General features: G+C 35.3%; 3 protein-coding genes across 3 annotated transcripts; 2 read left to right on the forward strand and 1 right to left on the reverse strand.

Annotated features, from left to right (window-relative positions):
- Window positions 2,641–8,973, forward strand: LOC18784322 (tRNA threonylcarbamoyladenosine dehydratase). The gene is made up of 11 exons (XM_007215309.2): window positions 2,641–2,924; window positions 3,018–3,061; window positions 3,188–3,263; window positions 3,698–3,845; window positions 4,630–4,842; window positions 5,801–5,935; window positions 6,325–6,459; window positions 6,691–6,906; window positions 7,720–7,844; window positions 7,973–8,030; window positions 8,639–8,973. The coding sequence occupies exons 1-11, from the start codon at window positions 2,833–2,835 to the stop codon at window positions 8,747–8,749; spliced, it is 1,353 nt and encodes a 450-aa protein (XP_007215371.1). The 5' UTR covers window positions 2,641–2,832; the 3' UTR covers window positions 8,750–8,973.
- LOC18782073 (eukaryotic initiation factor 4A-3) lies at window positions 10,328–13,318 on the forward strand. The gene is made up of 6 exons (XM_007215418.2): window positions 10,328–11,356; window positions 11,455–11,535; window positions 12,136–12,243; window positions 12,344–12,631; window positions 12,844–12,930; window positions 13,048–13,318. Exons 1-6 carry the CDS (start codon window positions 10,823–10,825, stop codon window positions 13,159–13,161), a joined length of 1,212 nt encoding a protein of 403 aa, XP_007215480.1. The 5' UTR covers window positions 10,328–10,822; the 3' UTR covers window positions 13,162–13,318.
- On the reverse strand, window positions 13,345–23,994 carry LOC18782173 (nicastrin). Its single transcript, XM_007217638.2, has 16 exons — window positions 23,720–23,994; window positions 22,845–22,958; window positions 22,485–22,599; window positions 21,575–21,657; window positions 21,249–21,325; window positions 20,825–20,902; window positions 19,289–19,360; window positions 19,097–19,170; window positions 18,632–18,764; window positions 18,482–18,553; window positions 16,662–16,781; window positions 16,173–16,244; window positions 15,585–15,725; window positions 14,732–14,816; window positions 14,191–14,632; window positions 13,345–13,782 (listed from the first exon to the last, which is right to left on the reverse strand). Exons 1-16 carry the CDS (start codon window positions 23,781–23,783, stop codon window positions 13,512–13,514), a joined length of 2,013 nt encoding a protein of 670 aa, XP_007217700.1. The 5' UTR covers window positions 23,784–23,994; the 3' UTR covers window positions 13,345–13,511.

Here is a 24,673-nt window from a genome sequence, read left to right on the forward strand (position 1 = left end):
AAGATTAGATGGTAAAATTAATTTTTTCTTAACAAGTACATCACCTGATTGCAATATCTTATTGCTTGTTGGTTAATTTGTTACTTTTGTTTATACCATATTTGATCGATCGTTAGTTTCATGACACATGAAATACGGGACCCACAAAGGAGACCCTCAAAGCCTAATCAGACACTGAGGCCCATAAACAACCAATTAGCAATTTATTAACCTTCCGTAACCTAACATGCCGATCCGGCTCAAGAAGGCACCGCAATCCCACATCGAAATAATAGCCCAAGGTACACTGCCTTTCCTCTATAAATAGGGCTCAAGGCCCAAAAAATGAGGTAATAGTAAAGAGAGAATGTAGGGGAAAGAAAGGAGGGGAGGTTGGCTGTCGGTTAGTAGGGAGGGAGTTGTCAGTGGGTTGGGGTTGCCAACGGTGGGGTGGGTTAAAGAGTCGGCCATGGTGGCTTAGGAGGGTTTGACTGACATTATTTATTTTGTTTGGACTTAAGGGTATAGTATTAAGAGTTTGACGTGTCAGTTTTAGATCGTTAGAATAATAAAATGGTCTAAGATGTACTGAAATAAGGGTAAATGTATATATTATCTAAATGCAGAGGTTTGAAATTCATCTCATATTTGCCTATGCAAATCAATGTATTTCTTTATGCATAAATTAACGTTTAAAAGATAATAAATTAATGTTTAAATTAATAATTATTGAACACATAATCTCGAGTGCAAAAATAACTGTTTTTAACTACGTCAACTACAAACCCTTTGCAAACATTGGTTGAGTAAAACATACAAATTTAAGAGTTACAGATGGTTTGGGAGCTCCCAAATCATAGAACTCTTTGGATTATACATTGCTCAGATAAACTTCCCATCTATTCTCCATGTATTGAAACATCAAAACATTATCCATACAAGTTATCAGATTATACATTGGTGAGATCAATTTTCCATCTATTATTTTCTATGTATTGAAACACAAGCTCTAATTGTATACGTCATTTAAAAATATTTAATGTGGTGTCTATCTAAACTAGTGCCTTCATACATACTGAATCACATCACTGCCTGAGAATTTAGTGCAATTTTCTGATAAAGACTCCAAACTTTGTGTTGTTGTTTATCCTAAACAAGGCATTGGAAGTTTAGGTAGATAGAGCATTGTGTAGGCTTGTCGGCGCTCAAAAGCGACTTTAATTCAATAATTTTGGTGGAGCACTAGCTACTATTACAAATTGAAACTGCTAATTCCACCACACACTGAGTTTCCTAATGGAAACCCACGTTGTTGTCACAAACCACCAACTGTTAAATGTTAATTAGAGCCACTAACCTTGTTGCTAAGACTCAAGTTGCTATTCAAAATTAATATTATGCATATGGGTTTGGCACTAGAGCAGTTATTTGTTTAGTTCTCGGGTTGTTCTGTATTTATATTCATGTTAGCTATGGCTAGAGGATATGTTATTCTAGTTACTAAAGTGCACGACTAGGAAATTTTAATTTAGTAAAGATAGTATGTACATGATAGTCACAACCTCATAGTCAACCCAAATACTTTTAAAATAAGAAATCGATTAAATCGATCTCAAAGTGACATATATGAACTTATGAACATGAATTAAGTTAACTTGAAAATCCCCGTCATACATAAAAATTGAAAAATAAAACACACTCAAGGGTCTTGGATTTTGACCTTAAATTCCAATATATGGTTGTCAACAATCGCATTAAAGAATCTCTTTTGAAGAGCAAGTATTCATTTTAGGAGAAAGTTTTGCACACATTTAGTAGTGCATAGGGCAACAACCTCACAATGAGACGACACCCCTTGTATTTGGGTCCCATCCATTGTGAGTGCCTATAATGAGACGACACCCCTTGTATTTGGGTCCCATCCATTGTGAGTGCCTATGTGCAGTCGAACTCAAGACCTTCTCCCATTTTAGTGGCATAAGTGCGACACAAATGAGGTCCACACATGTGCCGCCGCGTGTTTAGCGTGAGTCCGTACGCTACATGCATGTAGAGCCCAAGCCTACTTATCTTTTGGGCCAAGATCTAAAACATCTTTTTATTTATTTTATCTTTTCTGGATTGGGCTTGGATTTCAGATTGAGCCTTATAAGCATGCTTCAACGAGGCTTGCGTATGCATTCCACCCAATTTCTTCCCAATAGTGCGAGTTTCAAGCAGATTTCCTATCAGATGCAACACAGCATGACATTGTTAATATTAGTACACCTAATAAAGTTATGGCTTCTCATATCTGACATAACAAAACCAAGCCCTTACACTTAATTCCAATTAGAAAAAGCAACAATGATTTTACACTTTGTCAAAGTTTAGGTGCCAAATTTGAAACCTTTTTTTTTTTTTTTTTGGAGTTTTGGTTGGGATACCACATTATTTCTAATAGTAGAGGGTCGAACAACTCAAATAGTTTGCACTTCTATTTAAAAATAGCGCACAACAAAATACAATAATGTGGTCTATCTAGCATTTTCCGATAGCAAATTTGCGAGTGCACGCTAATTTCTTGATCACTTGCAAAGCCCATATCAGAGGGGCCTGTTTGCACCTAATGAAGCCCATTTAAGTCGGGTCGGGTAGAATAGCACTGAACTCGGTTACCACCAGAGGAGCAATGTCTAAAACAAAAACCCTGTCCCCGCCAAGCGCAGTGTGAAAAATGAAAACCCTCATCTCAGTCTCTCTTCTTACATTCGCGGCTAATAAGCCTCTGTTTGGGTGATTGTATTGTTTTGGGCCCGAGAAAATCAAAGAAAAGAAGAAAAAGTTGGAGGGAGGGAGGGAGGGCGACGAAAGATGGAGGAGAGAGCAAAGTGCTTGGCATTGCTCGGAGCCGGAGCTCTGCTAGGCTCGGTTTCCACCATCTTTCTATTGAAGCTTCGAGCAAGGTGGTGATCATGCTTTTGATTTTGATATGAACATGATGCTATTGTTTGATGCTAACTGGTGAAAGGTGTTAACTTTATCTGCTTCTTTTGCAGACGGACTGTGAAACAATGTGATGAAAAGGGAGTTGAATTGAATAGTAAGTTACCAAACTGACTCAAGTTACAGAGAAACAAAATCTGTAGTGTTTTTATTATTATTTATTTATTTATTGCTATTATAGGTAAAGGGTTTTTATGAAAGACACCTGCAAATTGTTGTGCAGTTACTGGGAATGGAAATAGTAGGATGGCTGGTCTGGACCTTCTAAGTGATGAGATAGTTTCTGAACAATTAAAGAGGTATACATACTTCACCACTGAGGAAAATAATTTATTATACGAAAATCTAGCGTATAGTTAGCTGGAATTTGAAAAATACTATGAGCAACATGTATGCCACATATATAGCAGACAACATTTATATATTCAGATCATGCAAAATACAGCGGAGTGGGTCCAAACAAGTGCTCAGCGTCAATGTTAGTAAAATCTTGTTTTGCTTTTCAAGGTCAAAATGGAAAATGTGGATTGTTTATTTACATTTCCTTTTCTATTGAAATTGACTACAGGCATCATGACATTATGAGTATGTATCTTTTTTTTTTCTTTCTGTGTTTGTGCAAATTGACTGTTTCTGGAGTGAGGTTGAGGGTGGAATGTTTGAAAACTTCTTTATTAGGTAGGATATTCTGATGTGGTTGACTAGTTATATGTGCTATCTTTTGGTTTCATAGGAACATTCAATTCTTTGGACTTGAGCCTCAACAAAAAGTGACTGCATCCTATGTTGTGGTCATTGGTCTTGGTGGAGTTGGAAGTCATGCTGCATCTATGCTTTTGCGATCAGGGATTGGCAAGCTCCTCCTTGTGGACTTTGATCAGGTATCTCTGTGTATGACTTGACTTCTATTAATCCTTTTGGGTTTGCGTAGCTTGTTAAGTTTCATTCTCTCTTTCTCTCCTAATAATGTCCCAAATTCTATGATAATTAGCTCAGGTCATTTTTGTTTCTTTAACGTAAAATTTCGGGGAATAATTATGTTGGTATTGTTGATATGAAGGTTTAAGTTTCTTGTCATTTACACACAAAGGATTTTGGGTCTTCACCACTTTCTTTGTTTTGAGAGTGATCATTCCAAGAAAGGCTTCATTGTTTCACAGCGCAAGAGTAAGCAGGAGGAAAGCCAGGAATTTATGGTTAGGGGGTTGAAATGTGAAAAATAACTCTTTTAAACTCACAAATCATGATATATTTGACAATTATTTTAAGATATAACTTTGTTAGAGAGTGTTAATAGGCAACCGTTTTCTTTAATAGTAACCAAGTCTTTCATGAATGTAGTCCTTTTGTTGTGATATAATGATATTGTCACCTCTTATGAGCCGTCCGATCAGCTTGATGATATTATGACTAGACATGGTTGACTTGTTTTCTCCAGCTTGGAGGGGAGTGTATATTATTGTGTGAGACCCACAACTTACATTTGTAAGTGGGTTCCTGTCTACTTTGAACAGTATCTGTATAAAATGTCGTAGAAGAGTCCAGCCCCTAGTTTTAGTGTAGCATCCTTCTTCTCTTTCTCTCCAATCTCCATCTCTTCAAATCTTGTAAGCACTGTACTAACTTCTGCCTGAACTTTTACTTATATGTTGATTTCATTATAAGGTATCAGTTTCATCACTCAATCGACATGCTGTTGCAACAAGAGCAGATGTTGGTATCCCAAAAGCACAGTGTCTGAAAGAGCATTTCTTGTCAATATTCCCAGAGTGCCAGATAGAAGCAAAAGTTCTATTATACGATGCTTCAACAGAAGAGGAAATTCTTTCAGGTCATCCTGATTTTGTTTTAGACTGTATTGATAACATTGATACAAAGGTACCTCTTCTGCCTGAAACTGAAATTTATTCTGAAGCATTTTATTTTATCCACTTTTTAAATTCAGATTTATCATTTACAATACATAACTACTAAACTTTTAGAGTATATCTATTTATAATGTCCTCTGTATTGTCTTTCATTTTCCATACATCTTCCATGGTCTATAGATCAGTTTGCGACAAGGTCCATTACCCTTTAGTTTGATAAAGTACAGTGACCATAACTTAATTAACTTCATCCATCAGTTATGACATTTGGGTAGTGGATTTGAACTTGGGGTGTCCTCTTAGAGGAGAAGTCTGGCTGCCAACTGGGTCTGTGATATTTGAAGTGTTGCTAGTTATGCAATGTGGGCAAGTGCTTGGTCACTTAAATTTATAGATGCAGATTATATCCTTCCTCTGCGCACACTATGTAACAGACATGTATGTGTGACTTTATATGCAAATAAGAACTAATGGACCTTTCTCAGATGATTTGATTGATTTATGCTTTAGTTGACACATCATTTTATGTGCCTCTATTCTGGCTATATATTTTTGTTATTCTGTACAGCTCTCTTTCATGAACTAAGCATCCCATAGTCCATTAGAAAGCGCTGTACTTGCGAGGATATACTGAGCTGCATCTAAAAATAATGCAAGTGTACTGGCAGATGTATAAAAAATACTATATTTATTTTTTCTTCAAGGCGTGATGTTTGTTGCAAGATTGTTGCAAGACATGAGTGTTGATCAATCTGTGAAAATTCACCGATTGGTTGGAACTCACATCCTGCTATAATCCGACTACATTCATCCCACACTGGAGAAAGCGTTGACAGATATCTTTTCAGTACTTGTTTTTCCAAGAAGTACTGTTTTCTGTTTACCCTATATCATTAGAAATTATTAATGTATCCCATTAAGAACTGAAAGTTCATCTCTAAATTCTTGATTTGCCACATATGTAATAGGTGGCACTTCTTGCTGCGTGTGTACGTAGGGGTTTGAAGGTCCTATCGGCAACGGGAGCTGGTGCTAGAGCTGACCCCACCAGAATACGCATTGCGGATTTAAGACAATCAACAAATGACCCGTTATCACGAGCTGTAATGATCTTAGCTTATTTTAACTGCAGTTTTTTATTTTATTTTATGTTTTTTTGATAGTTTGCTATTTCTAAACAATGGTATGTGTTTTTTCTTAGTGGATATTAATTTTTATATTTTTTGCCGTAAAATGTTCCTTTATTAGATGCCTGTATTTCCCAAAAGCCTTTCATGTTCTTGTCTTTTCGAAATGATTGTGTGTATAATTCTTGTAGCAGTAGTCAGTTGTTCCTCAACTTGTACTTCATATTTTATATTAATTTGTAAAAATGTTAATTTATTTGTTGGGTAATTTTCTTTTTTCAGACATTCTAGTATGCTATGTTTCCAGATAATGATGGATACTTGGCATTGATCTTATAGTTCCTTATCGAGTTTGTAATTTCCAGGTAAGACACCGTTTGAGGAGGGATCATGGCATTGAAGGTGGCGTTACTGTTGTATTTTCATTAGAGAAACCTAAGGCAAAGCTTCTTCCATTTAAAGGACCAAGTGGAGAAGAAGAAAACCCTTCAGATTATCAGGTGATGATGTTTTTTTAGTTTGGAGGTTTTGTTACTTTCAATGAATTATACAGACTTCCAAGTGCTGTTAATCTGTGACGTGTACACCCTTTAATGTTGTCAAGAAATTCAAAACTTCTATAATTTTCTCTCCACTGAAACCACATTACCATATGGAGCTCCATAGTAGTTGTTCACTCCCCCGGTTAACAATTTGTGGTTTGACATTCTGTTCTCTTACCATGATATCAGATACTACCGGGGTTTAGGGTTCGCATAATACCTGTTCTGGGTACCATCCCTGCAATATTTGGACAGGTCATGGCCTCCTATGTTTTGACACAACTGGCAGGATTGCAAGTTCAAACGGAACCTATTGTAAATTTGGATATTGACCATTACCGGATGCTTCACCAACGCCTTATTGAGCATGAGGAGTCATTGTACGGCACTGCCTTGCAAGTCCAGGTATGGAAAGGTTTCCTTCAAATTTTAAATTTGCTCCCTTGAGGTTACTTCGCTGTTGGTTGTTTGGGGATGGCTATATCTGTTTTAAGTTCTTTCATGTTTTGTATTGGGATGATTTAAGTTTTGTTCTTAACTGCTGCATCTGTACTAGGGTTGTGGAGCTGTTGGATTTTAAATTTTTATATCATTTTTCTGGTATTCATTATATTAGGTAATAATTTAGTATTTAAGAGCTACCTATAGGTTTAACAGCATGGAAGAGACAGGAATGCATCCCTCAATTGATTCCAAGAGTGAATCTAAGTTATGGTGGAATCAAGCATTTTCTTCTTTTAGGCACGTATGATGAATTTCCTTCAAAGATCATCGGTGATTAGCCCATACATTTCAAGAAGCCATCCCAAATGGTTTGTGGAGCTTCTAACCATTGGAATCTACGTTATTTTGATTTAGCCAGCTGCAGTTATACTTTGTAATCCTCATTAATATTTCATTCAAATTGAACAATGAACGAACTAGGATTGTATTTCCAGTCATTTTTCTAAGTTGCAGTTGACATTTTATGCCAAAATTCTGTTTTTGGTTGTTGGACCTAGTAATGTTTTGATGTTCTTTTCCATTCCAAGTACAATTATCAGTCAGTGGGTTAGCTACAGTTTATGTGACCACAAATTAAGAGCATCGAATTTTATTCGATGCGGACAAAAGAAAATAATAAAACTGATTGCTTGTCAATAACATTGTAATTCATTGTTCATATTGTCTTAGAAATCTCATCTTAGTAATGCTGTTTACCCATTGCCATTTTATTAGGTAGATGTTGAGGAAGTGATGTTTGTTGTAAAAGAGTTGTGGCATGGAAGAAGTGCAAGAGAACCGTTTGCTAAAGATGTTGGGCGTGGTATGTGGCGATCGGTAAATGAGTTGATGCTTGTGAGGTATGGATTTTCTCTTGTACTACCATTACATATAACTTTTAGGTTGTTTGAATCTCACAAATCTTTTAAATATTAAATCGACTTATTTATCACTGAGGTTATTGATCTTCTTCTCCATTTGTTTCCAGGTGGGACCAGGAAAAGCCGGCATCTGTGGCCAACCTAATTCTTTTGAAATTTAAAGAGGTATAGTGTATTAGCAGTGCTTCGTTAAACCTTGGAAGCCAGCTGTGTATTGATTACTTTTGTTGTTTGAGAAAATGCAAGTGCAAGCTAATTTTCTTTTGCTTACAATAGTTTTGTTTTATTATTTTTATGTTCATGTCACAGTTTCATAGATCAAGTTCTATCCTTTCTGAATGCTAAAGGTTGAGTTCTGCACTCAATGGTTGAATATATTGGCATTACTATAGGAAGCTTTAAACTTGCATTTTCTTTTTGGTTCCAATTAGTACATAGAAGTTTAAATTTGCTTTCCTCCCAGATAGAGACAAATTCATTTTGAGTTTCATTGGGAATCAACATTGTAACCTTTAGTCTTATAAATCTTCATTTTATCACCTGAATTTTTTCCATGGGAATTTAAGGAAAATATACTTGAAATATCCCATTTACGCCAAATTATGTGTAGCAATTGTTACAAGTATATAACATAGTTTTATCTTGTGAATAGGTCTTTGATGTAAGTTTAAGTTTGCAGAAATGTTTCTCCATTTTATTTAAAACCATCATTTAATTACTTTTTTCTTTACTCGGATTCGGGTTTCCTAATGCGGTCTGCTGCTACTGTTCAGGCACAAGAACATGAATTGAGGGTGCTTGAGGATATTAAAGAAAGAGAACCAGAATATTTTGTTAGAGTGACATCTATTCTGAAGCGGGCTGAACTAGAATTTGGCTTGTAATAAGGTTGATATTAAACCTTTGCATTCTTGTTTTTGTTTTCAGAGGTGTATCGATAAGGAGGGTTCAGTGTCACTTCCTCATATCCTTGGTTTATATGGTGTAGCTTCAGGAGTTACATTTAATATTTTATCAATATAACATTACATGAATAAGTTTCATTACATTTTACTTGTGTTAGATTAGATTCAATAATTCGCTATTGGCAGATGATCATTTATTATTATTATTGCTCAAGTCCCATATGGAAATTTTATATAGCTTTTTGAAGTTTCATGGTTCATTTTTGGTGTAATTTAATTTGGACAACATGATGAAGGCTACAAAAATGGAAATTTATGTAAAACATGGATATGAGAAATCAATCATAAGCTTTCATGATACTATAAATGTCAATTACTTCTTGAGTGCGGAAGTTTTTCTTTTAAGCGGGATGCTAGTGAGGAAAATAAGATGATTGTAGTTTCCCAACCTTTTTTCCTTTTGTTTTTGTTCGAGAGAGCCGTATGTAAAAACATCTACAATTAAGTTCCACCATATTTTTCAGTTAAAAATAAGTTATAAACACACAAAAGTTATGTATGGAGTAATTTTTGGGTAATTTTTAGATTTAAGAGCTCATAAAAATTTCCCTAAGGAGGTGGACAGGGAGTATGGTTAAAGTTGTATTTTTCTAATTTCTTCCTGGAATTTGTCTACGAAGATAGTCTAGGGAGCTCATTGTAGATGCTTTAGATGTACTTGATAAGCATGAAATAATCAAAAAGAGGATCACTCACCTATGTTTGCTGGAAAAACTAGTAGTAGGACGCTATATGTTTCCAAAAATTAATGCATAGTCGACACTATGTTTCCCACATATAATAATTTTTAAAAAAGAATTAAACACCACGCTTTGCATAATATGATAATGTCAACCCTCTGTCGTATCTTATTTTCCTTTTTTGGTGTTAAAAAAAAATAAAATAAAAAAAAAGCTGTACATTCTCTATCTCCCTCTGGAATTTTGGTTGCCCCTTTCAAAGTCTAGTTGGGTTAGGGTTCCTGGATATATTAGAGTTTTGTTTCAAGTATGTTTAGGATTTCCTAACTACAAAATTGGGTTTTATTTATAGTCAATATGACTTTTCCCCTTCAAATTAATTATGTCTTACCTACAACTAGGGGTGGGCACCGTAAGGCATGTTTACCTACAACTAGGAGAAGGAAATTTCAGGTTTTAAAAACCCATTTTTGAAATATTTATAAAAAATTAAACATTTGTAAAAAATTTAAAAAAGAAATCTGATATACCCTCCCTTCATCCTGGGATCTGCCATGGCCTCTGTTCTTCCACAAATATATCATAGTTTCCGTCTAATCAACGGAAAAAAAAGAATCTAAAAATTTTCACACTTAACATATATACTTTATTGTTTGTTTGCATCCAAAAATCTTCACCAAAACTGCTGTGGCAATAACTCTTTCCTTTTCTCAGGCATAGAAGGACATGAGCTTCTCGCTTAAATTCTCACATTCTAATCTATAACTTCTTTCGATCTGTATAATCGATAATGCATAAACAAAAATATAAATAAATAAAAAAACATATCAGAATGGATTGAATCTAAATAGCAATAGAAGTAAGCTAAATATACATGTAGTACTACAACAAATACCTGAAGATGTAAATTAAAGAAGACCAGTTTAGATTTTATCAATGTTGAAAACATATCGAGGGTTTGGAAATTGGATCTCAATGGTCATATTTGGGGGAATGGAGGCCATGACAGATCTGGGGATTGGTGGCAAGGGTTTATTTGTATTTTTTTTTTCTTTTTTCTATAAATAGCGTAAGTTTTCCAACCAAAATAAAAAAATAAAAAAAATAAAAAGATTTTACTTTTTACTTTTAATGGTAGACTCATTAGGTCAAAATATGAGTAATCATTAGGTTTGAATATACACATCCTTCCTTGATTGGGTTTAAGCGCGCATCTATAAATGTTTATCCATCAAAGCAAGGCTGAGACTCAAAGCAAAACTCTTCACCAATAACCAATACACTCTCAACCCTAGTAGTCGAGGTTTTAGCCATGGCAGCAGAGACAGCAAGGAGACAGAGCGGCATGTTACGGCAGGAGAAGCTGGAGTTGGTGACGTCAGATGATATACAGCCAATCACGAGCTTTGATGAGATGGGGCTCAAAGACGACGTGCTCCGAGGCATCTACCAATACGGCTACGAGAAGCCCTCCGCCATCCAGCAACGGGCGGTGAGGCGCATCATCGACGGCCACGATGTGATAGCGCAGGCACAGTCGGGTACTGGCAAGACCTCCATGATTGCCCTCAGCGTTTGCCACATGGTGGACACCTCCTGCAGAGAGGTTCAGGCGTTGATATTGTGCCCTACGAGGGAATTGGCGGTACAGACTGAGAAGGTGATCTTAGCAGTTGGGAACTTCATAAACATACAATTGCATGCTTGCGTTGGAGGCAAAAGTGTGGGTGAGGATATCCGAAAGCTTGAGCATGGAGTTCATGTGGTTTGTGGAACTCCAGGTAGAGTCTTTGACATGATCAAGAGGAGAACTCTAAGCACTCGAGCCATTAAATTATTAGTTCTCGTAAGTTTCTCACTCCGTCTCTTCTTCTTTCTTAATTAATTTCCCTTTATGTTTTAGTTTCTTAATTTTCTTAACCTTGGTTTGGTTTGGCTTTTCAGGACGAGTCTGATGAGATGTTAAGCAGAGTATTCAAGGATCAGATTTACGACGTCTACCGATATCTTCCACCTGACCTCCAGGTTTTCTTTCTCTTCAATTGATCTCTTATGTGTATCAGTCATCTTTGTCTTATAAAATTTTCTTCTAATCTAAACATAAACCCTAAAACTAAACCTGAACACGTCAAGGAAGCTTAGGTCGCCTCTTGTCCGGTTACTGTTACTTTTTTAAAAAAACCAATCAGAAAAGATGAATGCAAATGAGCCTGGAAAAGACAAGATCAACGTCCCATCTGCTTTTAAGAGAGATCTGCTCAACTTTAATAAAGCAGCATTATTTCATCTTTTTAGCCAAAGCTAGGTTAAGCAGAATTATCACTGTTCAAACCAGGGCAATCATTAAGCCAAGAGGGCCCGTTTCCAACCAGTACGGTCAGGTCTCTAGCAGGAAGACTCAACTCAACTGTGCACGAAGACTGACTTAATAAAGCAGAAAGTATAGTGGAAAGCAAAATTATTTCATATTTTTATTAACAATAATTCTTTTGACAACACTCTCAACTTTATCGGGCCATACTTGAAATATAAATTCAGTAAAGGTTTTTTCTTTAACATGTTCTCAAGTCCTGTTCAAAGCTAGTAGTATGTTCGTCTGAATTTAGTTGTAATATATTTTTGCAGGTTTGCTTAATTTCTGCTACACTTCCTCATGAAATCTTGGAGATGACCAACAAGTTTATGACTGAACCTGTAAGGATCCTTGTCAAACGTGATGAGTTGACTTTGGAGGTAACTAATACGCACAACTTAAGCAAATATTTTGAATGTGATAATGTCAAATTTGGTGTAAAATTGAATTAATAATTTGTATTTCTGATGATATGCACAGGGAATCAAGCAATTTTTCGTCTCCGTTGAAAGAGAAGAGTGGAAGTTTGATACGCTATGTGATCTCTATGATACTCTTACAATTACACAAGCTGTTATTTTCTGCAACACAAAGCGAAAGGTGGACTGGCTCACAGAGAAACTGCGGAGTAATAACTTTACGGTGTCTTCAATGCATGGAGACATGCCTCAGAAGGAGAGAGATGCTATCACCCAAGAGTTTCGCAGTGGCAATTCTCGCGTCCTCATCACGACAGATGTTTGGGCACGAGGTCTTGATGTTCAGCAGGTAGGTTAATGTTCTTTTCTTCTTCTAATTGTCTAACAACCATCAGAATCAGATTAATCTAAACTCACTTCATGACATTGCTTTTAATTTCTCCTTGGTTCTAGTATTAATAGCAAGTTAACATGTTATACGTACACAGATGTTTTTCGTGCACTGATTTTCTAATCATTATTTTGGTGTTTTTTCAAAAAAAAAAAAAAAACCTTTTTCAGGTTTCCTTGGTTATCAATTTTGATCTTCCAAACAATCGAGAGCTGTATATTCATCGGATTGGTCGTTCTGGTCGTTTTGGGCGCAAGGTATGCATGTGTTCTAATTCGTATGCAGGTGTATTTGTAAGTATGTTGTGCTGATTACTGTTTATTAGCTTTATGTTTGCAAGTTTTAATCACAATTTGGTATTTGATTATTTGTAGGGTGTGGCAATAAACTTCGTCAAAAGCGACGATATAAAGATCTTAAGAGACATTGAGCAGTACTACAGCACCCAGATTGACGAAATGCCTATGAACGTTGCAGATTTGATATGAGACCTATGTTGCTAATTTGAACGGTTGCCCTATCGGCTTCTTAGTTTGCAATGAATTGGATTGTATACTAGCAGAAGCTATAACTTTTAAAAGTTAAAAGTTTTGTTTAGGCGACTGAGATTTTATAAACACCTTAATGTATTTGGTATGGGTCGAATTCAAGTTACTTTCCATTAATGCAACACTTAAACGTTTTGGTAATAGCTATGCCATGCCATTGCAGTGTCCTCGATTCGCATAATCTGTTGATTTACAAAAGTTGATATGAAGTAATTAAAATAATTGCCACATTTGCTCCAGTATTTCCGTCTAAGAATATAGCAGAGCATAACAGCAACTTACAAAAGTTATCAATCACGTTTTACAGCCTTTGTCACGAAGGCCTTTGTAATCACTATTGCAAAGCAAGACAAAACTGTAATGGCAATGCTCCCAAGTAAGACAAGACGATCGAAAGAAGCATTTTGGACGGTGTAGACCCGGAGTCCAATCGTATCCCAGTTGCTTTCTGTCCAAACAGCGTCCACCAGCCCCATGGGGTCTGAGTTATTTGGAGGCAACACATTCCAAGTTCCAGATTCAGATTCATATTTCAACCGTGTTGAGTATGCTGGAACATATCTGCATCATCAAACACAAGCATTAATTCAAAATTCTGCATGGTATCCGTCATTTATAGAAGGGCGAATTGCAATAACATATAGGTAACAAGTCAATAACAAATAGGTACCCACGGATTTATCATGCTATTGATACCTCATTGACATTAATGCAAATCCTTCCTTTAATAAAGGACAGACGTCTTGGAAAGAGAATCTCCATACATTATATACAAGGTTGGCCTATAGTACTAACAGGGGAATCTCATAATCAAATTTCAAACAATATGACGTGGCAGGCAGGCAAGACCCCACAACTAGGACTATGACCACTGTTTATTCCAGTATTGCACCAAACACTAAATACTATTTAACTAAGCATGCTTCTTATAATGGATCTGCAACTTCTATTTCCTAGCTAGTTAGTTACCTGGTTGTGGAGACAACGCAGACTCCCTTTCCCTCAGTTTCTGCTCTAATGCATACTTCACCCTCATTACTGCAGTCTTGAGAACAAACAGAACTCCCATTTTTCCTTGGAATGGAAGTTTTTTCGGCCAGGAAATTCCAAACGAACCTTGAAATGTCATCAACATATCCAAGATAAGGTGGGGAGGAAGGTTCACCAAGGATGACACCAACATAATGGCTCGGGCAGGTATTGGCCGGTGATATATAGCTTTTCACCAGCTCACAAGAAAGACCTGGCTCACAGTCCAATAGGCAACCCATTAGTTCTTCAACTAGTGAAACATTCACGTTGATAGATGTTATAGCTGAACTGCTTAAATTTTTGTTGTCACTTGCAAGAATGTAAAGGGTGCGTGCTACAAGGGAAGCTGCTGCCACAATTGCTGAAGAGTTTACATTGGCTGCATTGGAAGCAAGAATGAAACAAAATAGATTTGGGATCACCATTTAGCATTAAGATGATTAATCAAGAACGAACAAAAGCATAATAATAAACTCACATATATCATCAAGGTGACTGTTGTAGAATTTGTTGGTGAAGACAGTATCAAAATCTTCTAAAACAACCCCAGAAGTTAGAGAGTTCTGTTAAGAGCAGAGAAGCTATTCACTAGAGTTCAATGAAAGCAACAACAAAAAAATGGTTTTAATTTTCTTGAACATATTAGGATATCTTCTTGGTCTTTCTTCTTTTTAAGATATAGTACACCCAAATAGCAGGCATAAAGAGAATATTTTCTTCTTTATGTTTCTGCTGTCCAAGAGAAAGATAATGTCTCTAGGTACAAACTTAAGACCCCAAACAGAAGACACAAAACAAACAGCTAAAATAACTTTTAAAAGATATGGCTCAGGAAATACTTTAGCCACAACACTTTAATTGTTCCTTTAGTTAGTACTTATACAGTGGATTCAAGAAAATGAGACTTCCACAAAGGGGAGCTCCAGATGATTACATTATAGGTTAATTGCGCAAAACTGGATTGTACTTGGAATTGTCCTGTGTTTGGTGTGCTGTCTGGCCCATCAACATAGTACAGTCATGTATTCAGTGGACTGCATATTATTTTCCAAATTTAAATATATATGCAAATGTTTTCTTGTAAGATTCATGTTCACGTGTCAATAAAAGACCCTAGGGACCTGTATTTTCCTCTAAGTTGAACTAGCTATCCAGTCGAAGGAAGTCTTAAAAGTGGGACTAGTCCAAAACACGACTTTAATCCAGTCTATCAAAAGCACCCCTTACAAGACAAGAGGTTATGCCCTTACATGAGCAAGAACAAAATAACAGAGACATAGAATTAGGAAGTAACTAACAAAAGTAAGGATTTCAACTGTACTGTTACAAACCTTTCTCAGAAAAGTCATCAATGAGGATGGAGGTATCCCAGGATTTGAAGCATTTGCAGATGAGATTGTAAAGCTTTCAGACTTGACAGAATCTTGGGCACGCTTTAAAGCATCCAATGTCTCATTTGTGGCAGAAGAAACCTAAAAAATAACACCTTAGAAAATATAACCATTTTGAATGCAAATGCCCTTTGATGATAATAAGGAAGAACAAGAGCTTCTTCTACTGAAGGTTTCATAGAGGGTGAATTTTGTATATGGTTATTTTTGCATCAATGACGAATGATTGGTGATCCGATGGTGGAAATGGAAATTATTTAAACAATGAAGAGAACAAAGAGTATATTTATTTCTATTCTGATATGATCATGCAGTAACGGTAAGGGTTGATCAACCGAGTATTCAACTTTGAGCCATGTATAGGGGAGGTACTGAATTTTCAGCGTAAGCACGATTTTGGGAGGGAACTTTTTTAAATTCTGCAATTAAGCATGTGAAATGCAACTTACCACTTCTCCACTTAACCATATGAAATGCAAGTTACAAGGATATGCATAAAATTTAAAGTTTAGGGAACAAATTTCTCACCCCAGTTGTATGAACAAAAAAGTTCTTAACTCCTTGGTTGAGGCCCTTTCCAACAGATCCAATTTCCACAACCTACACTCAATCATCCAATTACCAAATAGTTAGGTTCTCGAAAGATTTACTGATGCATAATGTGAAAGAGCTAAGTATATTACAAGAAATTAAACTGAATAACTCAACATAAAACTCAAACTTGCATAACATGTGTCACAGTATCTTTTAGCACAACATGAAAGCGAAATGACATATCATACATGACAAAAATAACTGTATTTCTCCCCGAACAGAAATGGAGGGAGGGGACTGGAAAACTCAAATCCTCTTCTAACCAATGTGTTTGATGATTCTGTGTCTGGACAGTCTTGTAACTAGTAATTTTGTAATGCCAGGAGAGTGGCTGTGTGACGTTTAACTAATTGAGCAATATTACCATAAGAAACCTTCGGATTACAGTCGATGACTTCAATTATAGCAAGAGCACAAGTATACCTTCTCAATCAATGAGTAATTAAGGCCACTAACAGCATCAGACTGCAGATCAAGTTCAAGCAAAAACCTCCTGCTACCAAGGTAGCCCCAGGCCTCTCCAGTGAAAACAATGAAAACAAGCTGCATTAAAATTTAAGATCATGAAAACTACAATTCCACATGCACAGCAGTCAGCAGCAATAGATGGTTACCAAAAATCTAAGAACAAAACAAAATTGTTTAAGATAAATGAATGCACACAAAAATACATTCTAACTACACCCTTTACGTTATATGCCCCTAAAAATTAAATTAATGCATAGTCCTTTAAAATTTATTTTTCATATTGGTAATAACTAAGCATTAGTAGAAAAAATATTGAAAAAAGAAAGAGACGGCAAGCCAAATATACAAGAGAAGACCACTAAGACAACAAAACTCTTTATGCATAAACACATAAGTAAATAAAAACATGGAGAGTCTAACATTAACCACACAATCAATTCTCCCTTGATAATTTATTTTTTTTAGTACAAGCGATAGTCTAAATTACAGAGGAGGATGATTTCTCATACACACACAACTATGATGCCATGGGGGTTCGAACCTGAGACCTCTAGTCTGCAAGCAGTTAAGGCCCTTCTCCATTGGAGTAGACCCCGTTGGCCCCTTGATAATTTATTTTTTATATGATTCCTTGAATAGTTTATTATGACACTAAAAGTCCAATAAAAGAGCACTACACGCTTAGAGGAAACCATGAGAAACATTTAATTAAGACTTAAGACTGGATTCTCAAGGTCAACAAAATCTCCACATAAATAAATTGTGTTCCATGACTGATTTGTCCGATTTTATAGCAAGCTTCAGGAGAAATGTGGGAAGAACTTTTGTGAAAATAAACCGAACCTCACTGAAATAAAGATGAGCGACATTGAAAACCCTGATAAATGTAAACTAATATAAGAACAAGAGGTCTGATTGTAGCAGATGTAATTTAGGAGGCTAAAGCTGTTGCAGGTAGAAATTCCAAAATTCATAAAATGGTATAGTTTGGGGAATAGTAACAAATCCATTTCACAGCTACAATGTGGTCAACAAGGGAAGCATACTCGGGGCTACCTACAAGGTTGTAATCTGAGCTGGACAGAAGCCACTTGAGGAAACAAATACAGAATATTCCAACAATCAGCATAGGACATATTGTGATTTGTTAGCTGAATGCATAAAAATGTTACCAAAACAAAAACAAAACCAAAAAAAAAAACAATAAATGACTAGTGATGAGATTAGAGCACTTGGGCAGACAGCAGAACTATGCTGTTACCCATTTAATATGTAGCAAGACTCCAAACTTTTGAATGGTGAAACAAACAAGAATAGTGGTTCCCTTGACTGAGTTGCCTCCTAAATGAGATCTGCAAATACATACTTCCTACCATTCAAGGATCTTACAACAGGAGCATATAAGTGTTAATCTCTGACTTTTTGCAAATGACTTTTCTTTCTACCACTTAAAGAGAAGGGAGCAGTTATATCAACAAAAGAGAAACGGACATAATATGCCTTTTCTAATACTCCAAGTGATAGGGCATTCAGCTCATGCAGAAGGCACCTTCAGTTCTGGTGGAGCTGAACTCAAGAAATTATAGTCTGGTTCATGCCTTGAATCAAGTGACCATGCACATGCCTAAACTTCACTCAGCTATGGTTAGTTTACATGTTAAATTTGACATATCATCCATTGTTTGTTCTCTCCCCCATAACATTTAACAAGTCTTCAATATGAACAAACTGACAGAATGTTGTCTTATGCATGGATAAGCCATTGGATAACACACCTGTTTATTAAAGTCATCCAGACCATCCACATGAGAAAGTGCATCAACTGCTGCCAGCAATGAAATCAGCCCCTAAGAAATGTTCCAAACATAATTGAGTATGTTCATGTCGGGAGCCAAAACATTTTAAGGAAATAAAAACAAACTTACAGAAATAGGGGAGTCAGCGCCAAGGCCTTTGTCACGGAAAAATGAAGCTGAATCCATTGATGCCACCACGAGTATAATGGGCTTAGACTGCTCTGACGATGAAAAATTGATTGGGGGAAGCGATGACCAAACACTGCCCTTCATAATCAAGATGCCCAAATTAAACTTCACACAAATTAAGAAATGGGAAAATAAAGATAGAAATATTCCTCTTATCTATCTTTCTAATAAAGAATAAAAATTTGAATAAAATTGAAGTGAGTTCAATACCAACATCGTTGACCATTTTCCATTCCAAAAAAGCACAAATAAGAACATTTATGGTACTTGCAAAAGGAGGTAAATCATTTGAAACAAACATGTATTAACACAAGCATACTCTACAAAACAACTATATAAACTGCAAGCTGACTGGATCATAACTTCAGTTGATTCATTATTACAACAGATCACATGAAAACTCACCTGTATCCACCTAAGGGAAGGCAAGTATTTTCCTTTAGACAAGATTCTGAATCATGAGTCCCAGCTTTCATTGTCTGATCCAAGCCAAGCATATGAGAGGTCATTTTATGATATTAGGTTAAGCAAACACACATGGGGTAAAAAAATTAAAATGTGGCAGATAAAAAATCACACTGAAATAACAGATTATACCTGCATCACCAGATCAAACTCAGCCACGTCAGCAGTATAAGATTTTATGTTCTTCTCATTCTTTATGGCAGCCTGAATATAAGTGACAGCACAAATAAATATACCAACAAAAATTTACAAAAAAATTAATCCGACACTAAAAGTTCAAAATGTTATCAAGTGCACACAAGATTGAAAATGTCCAAGTTGTGGAAAATAGCTAGTTTGGATTTAGGGAAAATGATGAAAGTATGGTTAAAAATGAATGAGAAAAAAAAAAGCTTTAAAATATGTAAAATGTTATTAATAGTGCATCGGTGACACTTATAAACTTGAAAAACTTTGAGCATAAATTACAAATCTATGAGGTGGATGAATAAAGAGCACAACAATGACAATTATGACCTTGAAAAACTTTGTATGAAAAATACACACATCTTTAGTTCATCGAATTTGTAATATTTGACAACATTTTATATGCTAAAGACTAGTTTAATTAATTAGCAATAGTTAACACCTGATATAACTAATTTCACATTAATTACAACCTTAATGTACAATAGGCAACACTAGTAAATCTAAATCAAACTAAGTAAAGTTAATTCACATTAGTTACACTAATTAAATCTAACATACATTAAACCACTGAATAACACTTAACAAATGTAATTTGATATTTATCACAAACTTAATTTACAGTAGGACCTTTAATTGAAGAATCCACACTTTAATATAAGCCCACAATTTAATTCCAGTTTTACATTTTACTTACATTGGCCATATTTTATTAAGTATTTATTCACATTTCGAAGAACCCAAACTTTGCCTATATAGCTGATTCGCTATTTTACATTGAGTCAGAAAAAAATGCATAATATATTATCTCATTGCACCGTCACATGATTTCATTTTCTGCTGCACCAACCTATACTTTTTGACACCTGCAATACCGGTATTCTGCCGCAGTTCGATGGATTTCGATACAAAATTTCGTAAAATTTCAAGAAAACTGGGAAAATAACCTTTAGATCTTACTAAAATTGTTTCTTGCCAAAATATCTATAGGATGGAAGGATACACCCTTATTTCAGCCGATAATTTCTTCTGTGCACAATATATCAGAAAAAATCAATAAAGCACCATTCTTGTAATTTGTTAATGATGCAAGAAGCTCTCCTCATATTCTGAAATTACCAAGAGGCATATAGATGAAGCACAAACATTTACTATGGTATTTTAATTATAGCTTTCACTCCATTAAATCTTTCCACATGTAGATGAAGCACTCCTTCAAAACAAAGAATTAAAAGATCATGCATATAGGTCAACAATAATTCCTCTTTTGATTTGATAGAGATTTAAAAGATTATTTAGGTTACTAGTGCTACTTTTTTTAAACTAACAAAGTAACAAGTCAAACACCCGTAATAACTCTGTGTCTGTTAGAATAATCATAAGTGCAAAGCCCTGCGAAGCCGTCTTGCATATCATAGTAATTATTATAACATATATCCAGGGTTACGTATAGTACTGGAAAGTTTTAAGTTCTTGCATTACCTCCTGCAGGGTCAATGTGCTACTCTGAGAGAGTAAGAATACAGGAAAGTTATATGGGTTCCACATTATACCAGAGCCCTGCAAATTTTAAAAAGTTGATGCTTCAATTTGTCAGAGGAAAAAAAAAAGTAACAAATTGAACATCCTCTGATCTAAAATTATTACTCTAATCTCAATAATTTAGTTGAAATATAAAATAAAATTACATGTTAAAAGACTAAGTTTGTTTGCTTAAACAGTATACTTGTATCCTTGGAATTGATTGTCAAGTAGCATTATGCTTATCTAAGCAAGTCAAGCGCTTTATTTGGTACAATATGTTATCACTTCTCACATTATCGATTCATTAAGATATTTACAACAAAAGGTAAGCACTAGTTACATATACAGATACAAATAAAAACAAATACATAAAATAACTTACAATTGGGTTCCATTCGTAGTTGATGCTTTGATAAGGAGCAAATTCAGATTGTGGGAACTTTTGATCTGGAGAGAATCCTACAAACAAGATGAAGTGCCACTGTCAGCAACACCCATAAAGATGCTGAGGGTTAACTTACCTTAGCCTCATTGAAAAACAACTATAGAAATTCAGAAAATACAGAGAGATGACAAATAGATGACTGCAAGTTTACATTTTCAACTTATTTCGGAACTCAGGCCCTGATTCAACCAAACTTGTAGCAATTTTTCAATGAAAAATTTTGAACAGAAAAAAGAATGGCTAGTATATAACTGCATCTTTACCTTTTAACTTATTTTGGAACTCAGGGCTTGATTCAACCAAGATACCAGCAACATTTTTAGCAAAAGTCGAATCATTCAATATTCTGAAACAGGCCAGATATCTTACAAGTAAGCAATACTTCTTAGTCCAAAGAACTACATAAAACACAACAAATAGACTACTACAAGCATCATCCTCAAGTTAACCATCAAAAGTCTAGGTTGTTAGAGCATCCAAGCCCTAGGTCATATTACATAATGAAAATAAGAATACAGAGTACATAAAAATAACATAAAGCTTCTACTTTAATAATCCACCAAGTCCAAAACACAGAAGTACATTTTGAACCATGGCCAAAACACAGCAGTAGTTTCTTTAATAACAGAAGATGGAATTATAATTAAGTCGACTTCTCATTTCTCAACACATTGCTGTTTGTATGAGCTATTAATATATTACCAAGTAAATTATTCCTAAGATCATTCTTCAATTGAATACACCAAGACAAACATTTTTCAGCAAAATTCATTTAGTTCTTAAGACACACTAAAACAAGCCAAAGTAGGCCCACTATCATTTAAATATAATCTACAAGAATGAAGTTGGTTATTCAATCATTTAATAAAGGTTTTTTTTATTTTCAATCCCTCATATTTTACCAATCCATGTAACTATCAAGGATACATAGAATGCCCATGGAACACAAAAAAGGAAAGAAAAAAAAAACATGTTAACAAGAATGAGTTCTAATCCGTAAAAACATATGTTGCCATCTTTGAAAAAAGAAAAAAAGGTATATCTTTCCATCATCATTTGTTAGTTATTAGCTACACTACTGCATAACATGGTTCAAAGCATACAATATAAGTGACCTAAAAAAGTGAAAACAAAATATACAATAAATACAGATACGGAAGCTTATATAGACACCTGGTAAGAAAACTTTGAATCTCATCCACTGACAGCAAAACTGCAGATAACTGAGACAGCTCAGTAGCATTGTTTAATCTTATAATCGGAGCGACAACCTTCACTCTTCCAGGATCTAAGAAAAATTCACCAGAGGTTCATTATAAAGATGTTCCGTCACATATAAAATTAGACAGAACTATGATAACAAAATAATACTTTAGAGAGCATGTTCTATTTTACATTTTTTTTGAGTTGTAGTTTCTTGTTGTTGTTACTTATTCCATCCCAGATTGTGGATTCCTTATCCACTCTTTGTAATTAGCTTTCCTACTTTAATAAAATTATGTTTCCTTTAAAAATAAAATAAAAAGTACTTACTTGAACAACCAATCACACCAGAAAGATTGAGTAGCCGTACACAAGGATATCCATCAAGTGTCATGTACATTGAACTCTGAAGATCAGGAACTGACTCCATCATGATTGTCTGTCCTAAAATTTCAAAGAAAATAAGACTATAGTTCAAGACAAACATCATGATTGTCATGTACATTTCCAACGAGTGCTCATATTTTCGACATACAATGACACAGCCATGAAATAAGATTTCTTGATTCAAGTGGTTGCACAGTGTAAGTTCACCGTAACACATATTCATAGCTAAGAATACATTATGACCATCCATTATTAATCATTGTTAAATCATTATGACCATACATCAACTATTAGTACTTTATGAATATGTATTCTGAAGTTCCATTCACTAATGGATGTATTTAGTATAATAGACCTATTAATAAGACCATTTGTAGCCTTTGAGGGGCATCCAGATTTTCGTATTACTTAATATCATTCTCCTTATAAATTTGCTATTGCAAAATCCTTCTTGCTTCGTAATAAAAAGAACCACTTCATACTGATACTATACTCCAAGATAACACAATGAATGAGATCAGAAACTCAGCAGCTACAAACCGCAGTGGCATTCCAGATGAGAATTAGATATGTGCTCAAATTGACAAGATAGATATTATGCAAACTGAAAGCAAATGAGAGGTGAGAAAAGTAGGAAAACAACAAAGTTGAGAACGGCATATAACAAACAAGGTTTCCATTTTCACTCATTGAGTTTCTTAGCAACCAAACATATAGTAATAATCAAAATGGATCACAACCAGAAAAAGTTGCGTAAATTGGAAAGAGATTGAAGTAATTGCAGATAGAGAGCGAGAAATGGAAGAAAGACCGCTCACCAGAGAATGAGAGACGAAGCTGAAAACTGAAAAAGAAAAGCAGTTGAAGGAATTTCATGGCCATGGTGCTTCTGCAGCTGACCTCCTGCTCTTGCTTACCAGAACCCTAGACCATCGTCGACTGCAAGCAACCAAATGATTTCCGTCTAACCACTCTCTCTCCCTCTGACCCTGAGGTGGAACGGGTCGGGTTGGTCCTTTTTTTTTCCGTTATTTTGGCGTCAATTTTAAAGACTCTACCAACCCAAAAACAATCAAAGCTTCCTGATAATTATTTTTGTTTTTCCCGTTAGTTATTACTTGTTTCTATCAAACAAAAAGAATGTGTAAGGCGCCTCACTTAAGTAGTTAAGGGCTCGTTTGGTACACAGAACTGTCTTGGCATGGACTATATTTAGGGACTGGTTTGGCTTGGCTTGGCTTGGTCTAAGTTGGATAACACTTATCCTGCGTTTGGTGTATGCTTGGACTAGGACTAGAATTTTTTTTATTTTTTCAAAAATAATACATATGAAGTGTATTACATGTATATATACATATATATTATAATATATATAATATATATATGCAGAGAGCTTTCATTGAGGGATCCCTCAAATAAGCTTATTTGAGGGACACCCCTTGTAGGCCCCACTCCGGATTGTATTTCACTAATCCAAACCGTCTATTTTGTACATACTCATTCAAAGATCATCTCAACAAAAAATCACTTGAATCCGATATTATTTGACCACTCAATTAAGCTATTGAAATTTTAGCATTTTCTTGAAGCATCGTATTCATTGATTTTGTAAGACACAATTGGATGTCGAAATGGTTTCCGATTTGTCTAATTTTTTGTAAGGATGATCTATGAATAAAGACCTAAAAAATAGATGGTTTGGATCATTGGGAAAAAAATTGTAAGGTACCCTAAGGGGCGTCCCTCAAATAAAATTATTTGAGGGATCCCTC

This window comes from Prunus persica, chromosome G3 (genome assembly GCF_000346465.2).
Source record: "Prunus persica cultivar Lovell chromosome G3, Prunus_persica_NCBIv2, whole genome shotgun sequence".
In the NCBI taxonomy this organism is placed as follows: domain Eukaryota; kingdom Viridiplantae; phylum Streptophyta; class Magnoliopsida; order Rosales; family Rosaceae; genus Prunus; species Prunus persica.

Coding starts and splice junctions, on each gene's coding strand:
- LOC18782173 (XM_007217638.2), bottom strand. CDS start 23,783: ATGGCCATGAAATTCCTTCAACTGCTTTTCTTTTTCAGTTTTCAGCTT. Junction 22,959..23,719: donor GCTTCGTCTCTCATTCTCTG/GTGAGCGGTCTT, acceptor TTGAAATTTTAG/GACAGACAATCATGATGGAG. Junction 14,633..14,731: donor CAGTCACCTTGATGATATAT/GTGAGTTTATTA, acceptor CTTCCAATGCAG/CCAATGTAAACTCTTCAGCA.
- LOC18784322 (XM_007215309.2), top strand. CDS start 2,833: ATGGAGGAGAGAGCAAAGTGCTTGGCATTGCTCGGAGCCGGAGCTCTG. Junction 6,460..6,690: donor AAAACCCTTCAGATTATCAG/GTGATGATGTTT, acceptor CCATGATATCAG/ATACTACCGGGGTTTAGGGT. Junction 7,845..7,972: donor AATGAGTTGATGCTTGTGAG/GTATGGATTTTC, acceptor ATTTGTTTCCAG/GTGGGACCAGGAAAAGCCGG.
- LOC18782073 (XM_007215418.2), top strand. CDS start 10,823: ATGGCAGCAGAGACAGCAAGGAGACAGAGCGGCATGTTACGGCAGGAG. Junction 12,244..12,343: donor GTGATGAGTTGACTTTGGAG/GTAACTAATACG, acceptor TGATATGCACAG/GGAATCAAGCAATTTTTCGT. Junction 12,632..12,843: donor GAGGTCTTGATGTTCAGCAG/GTAGGTTAATGT, acceptor AACCTTTTTCAG/GTTTCCTTGGTTATCAATTT.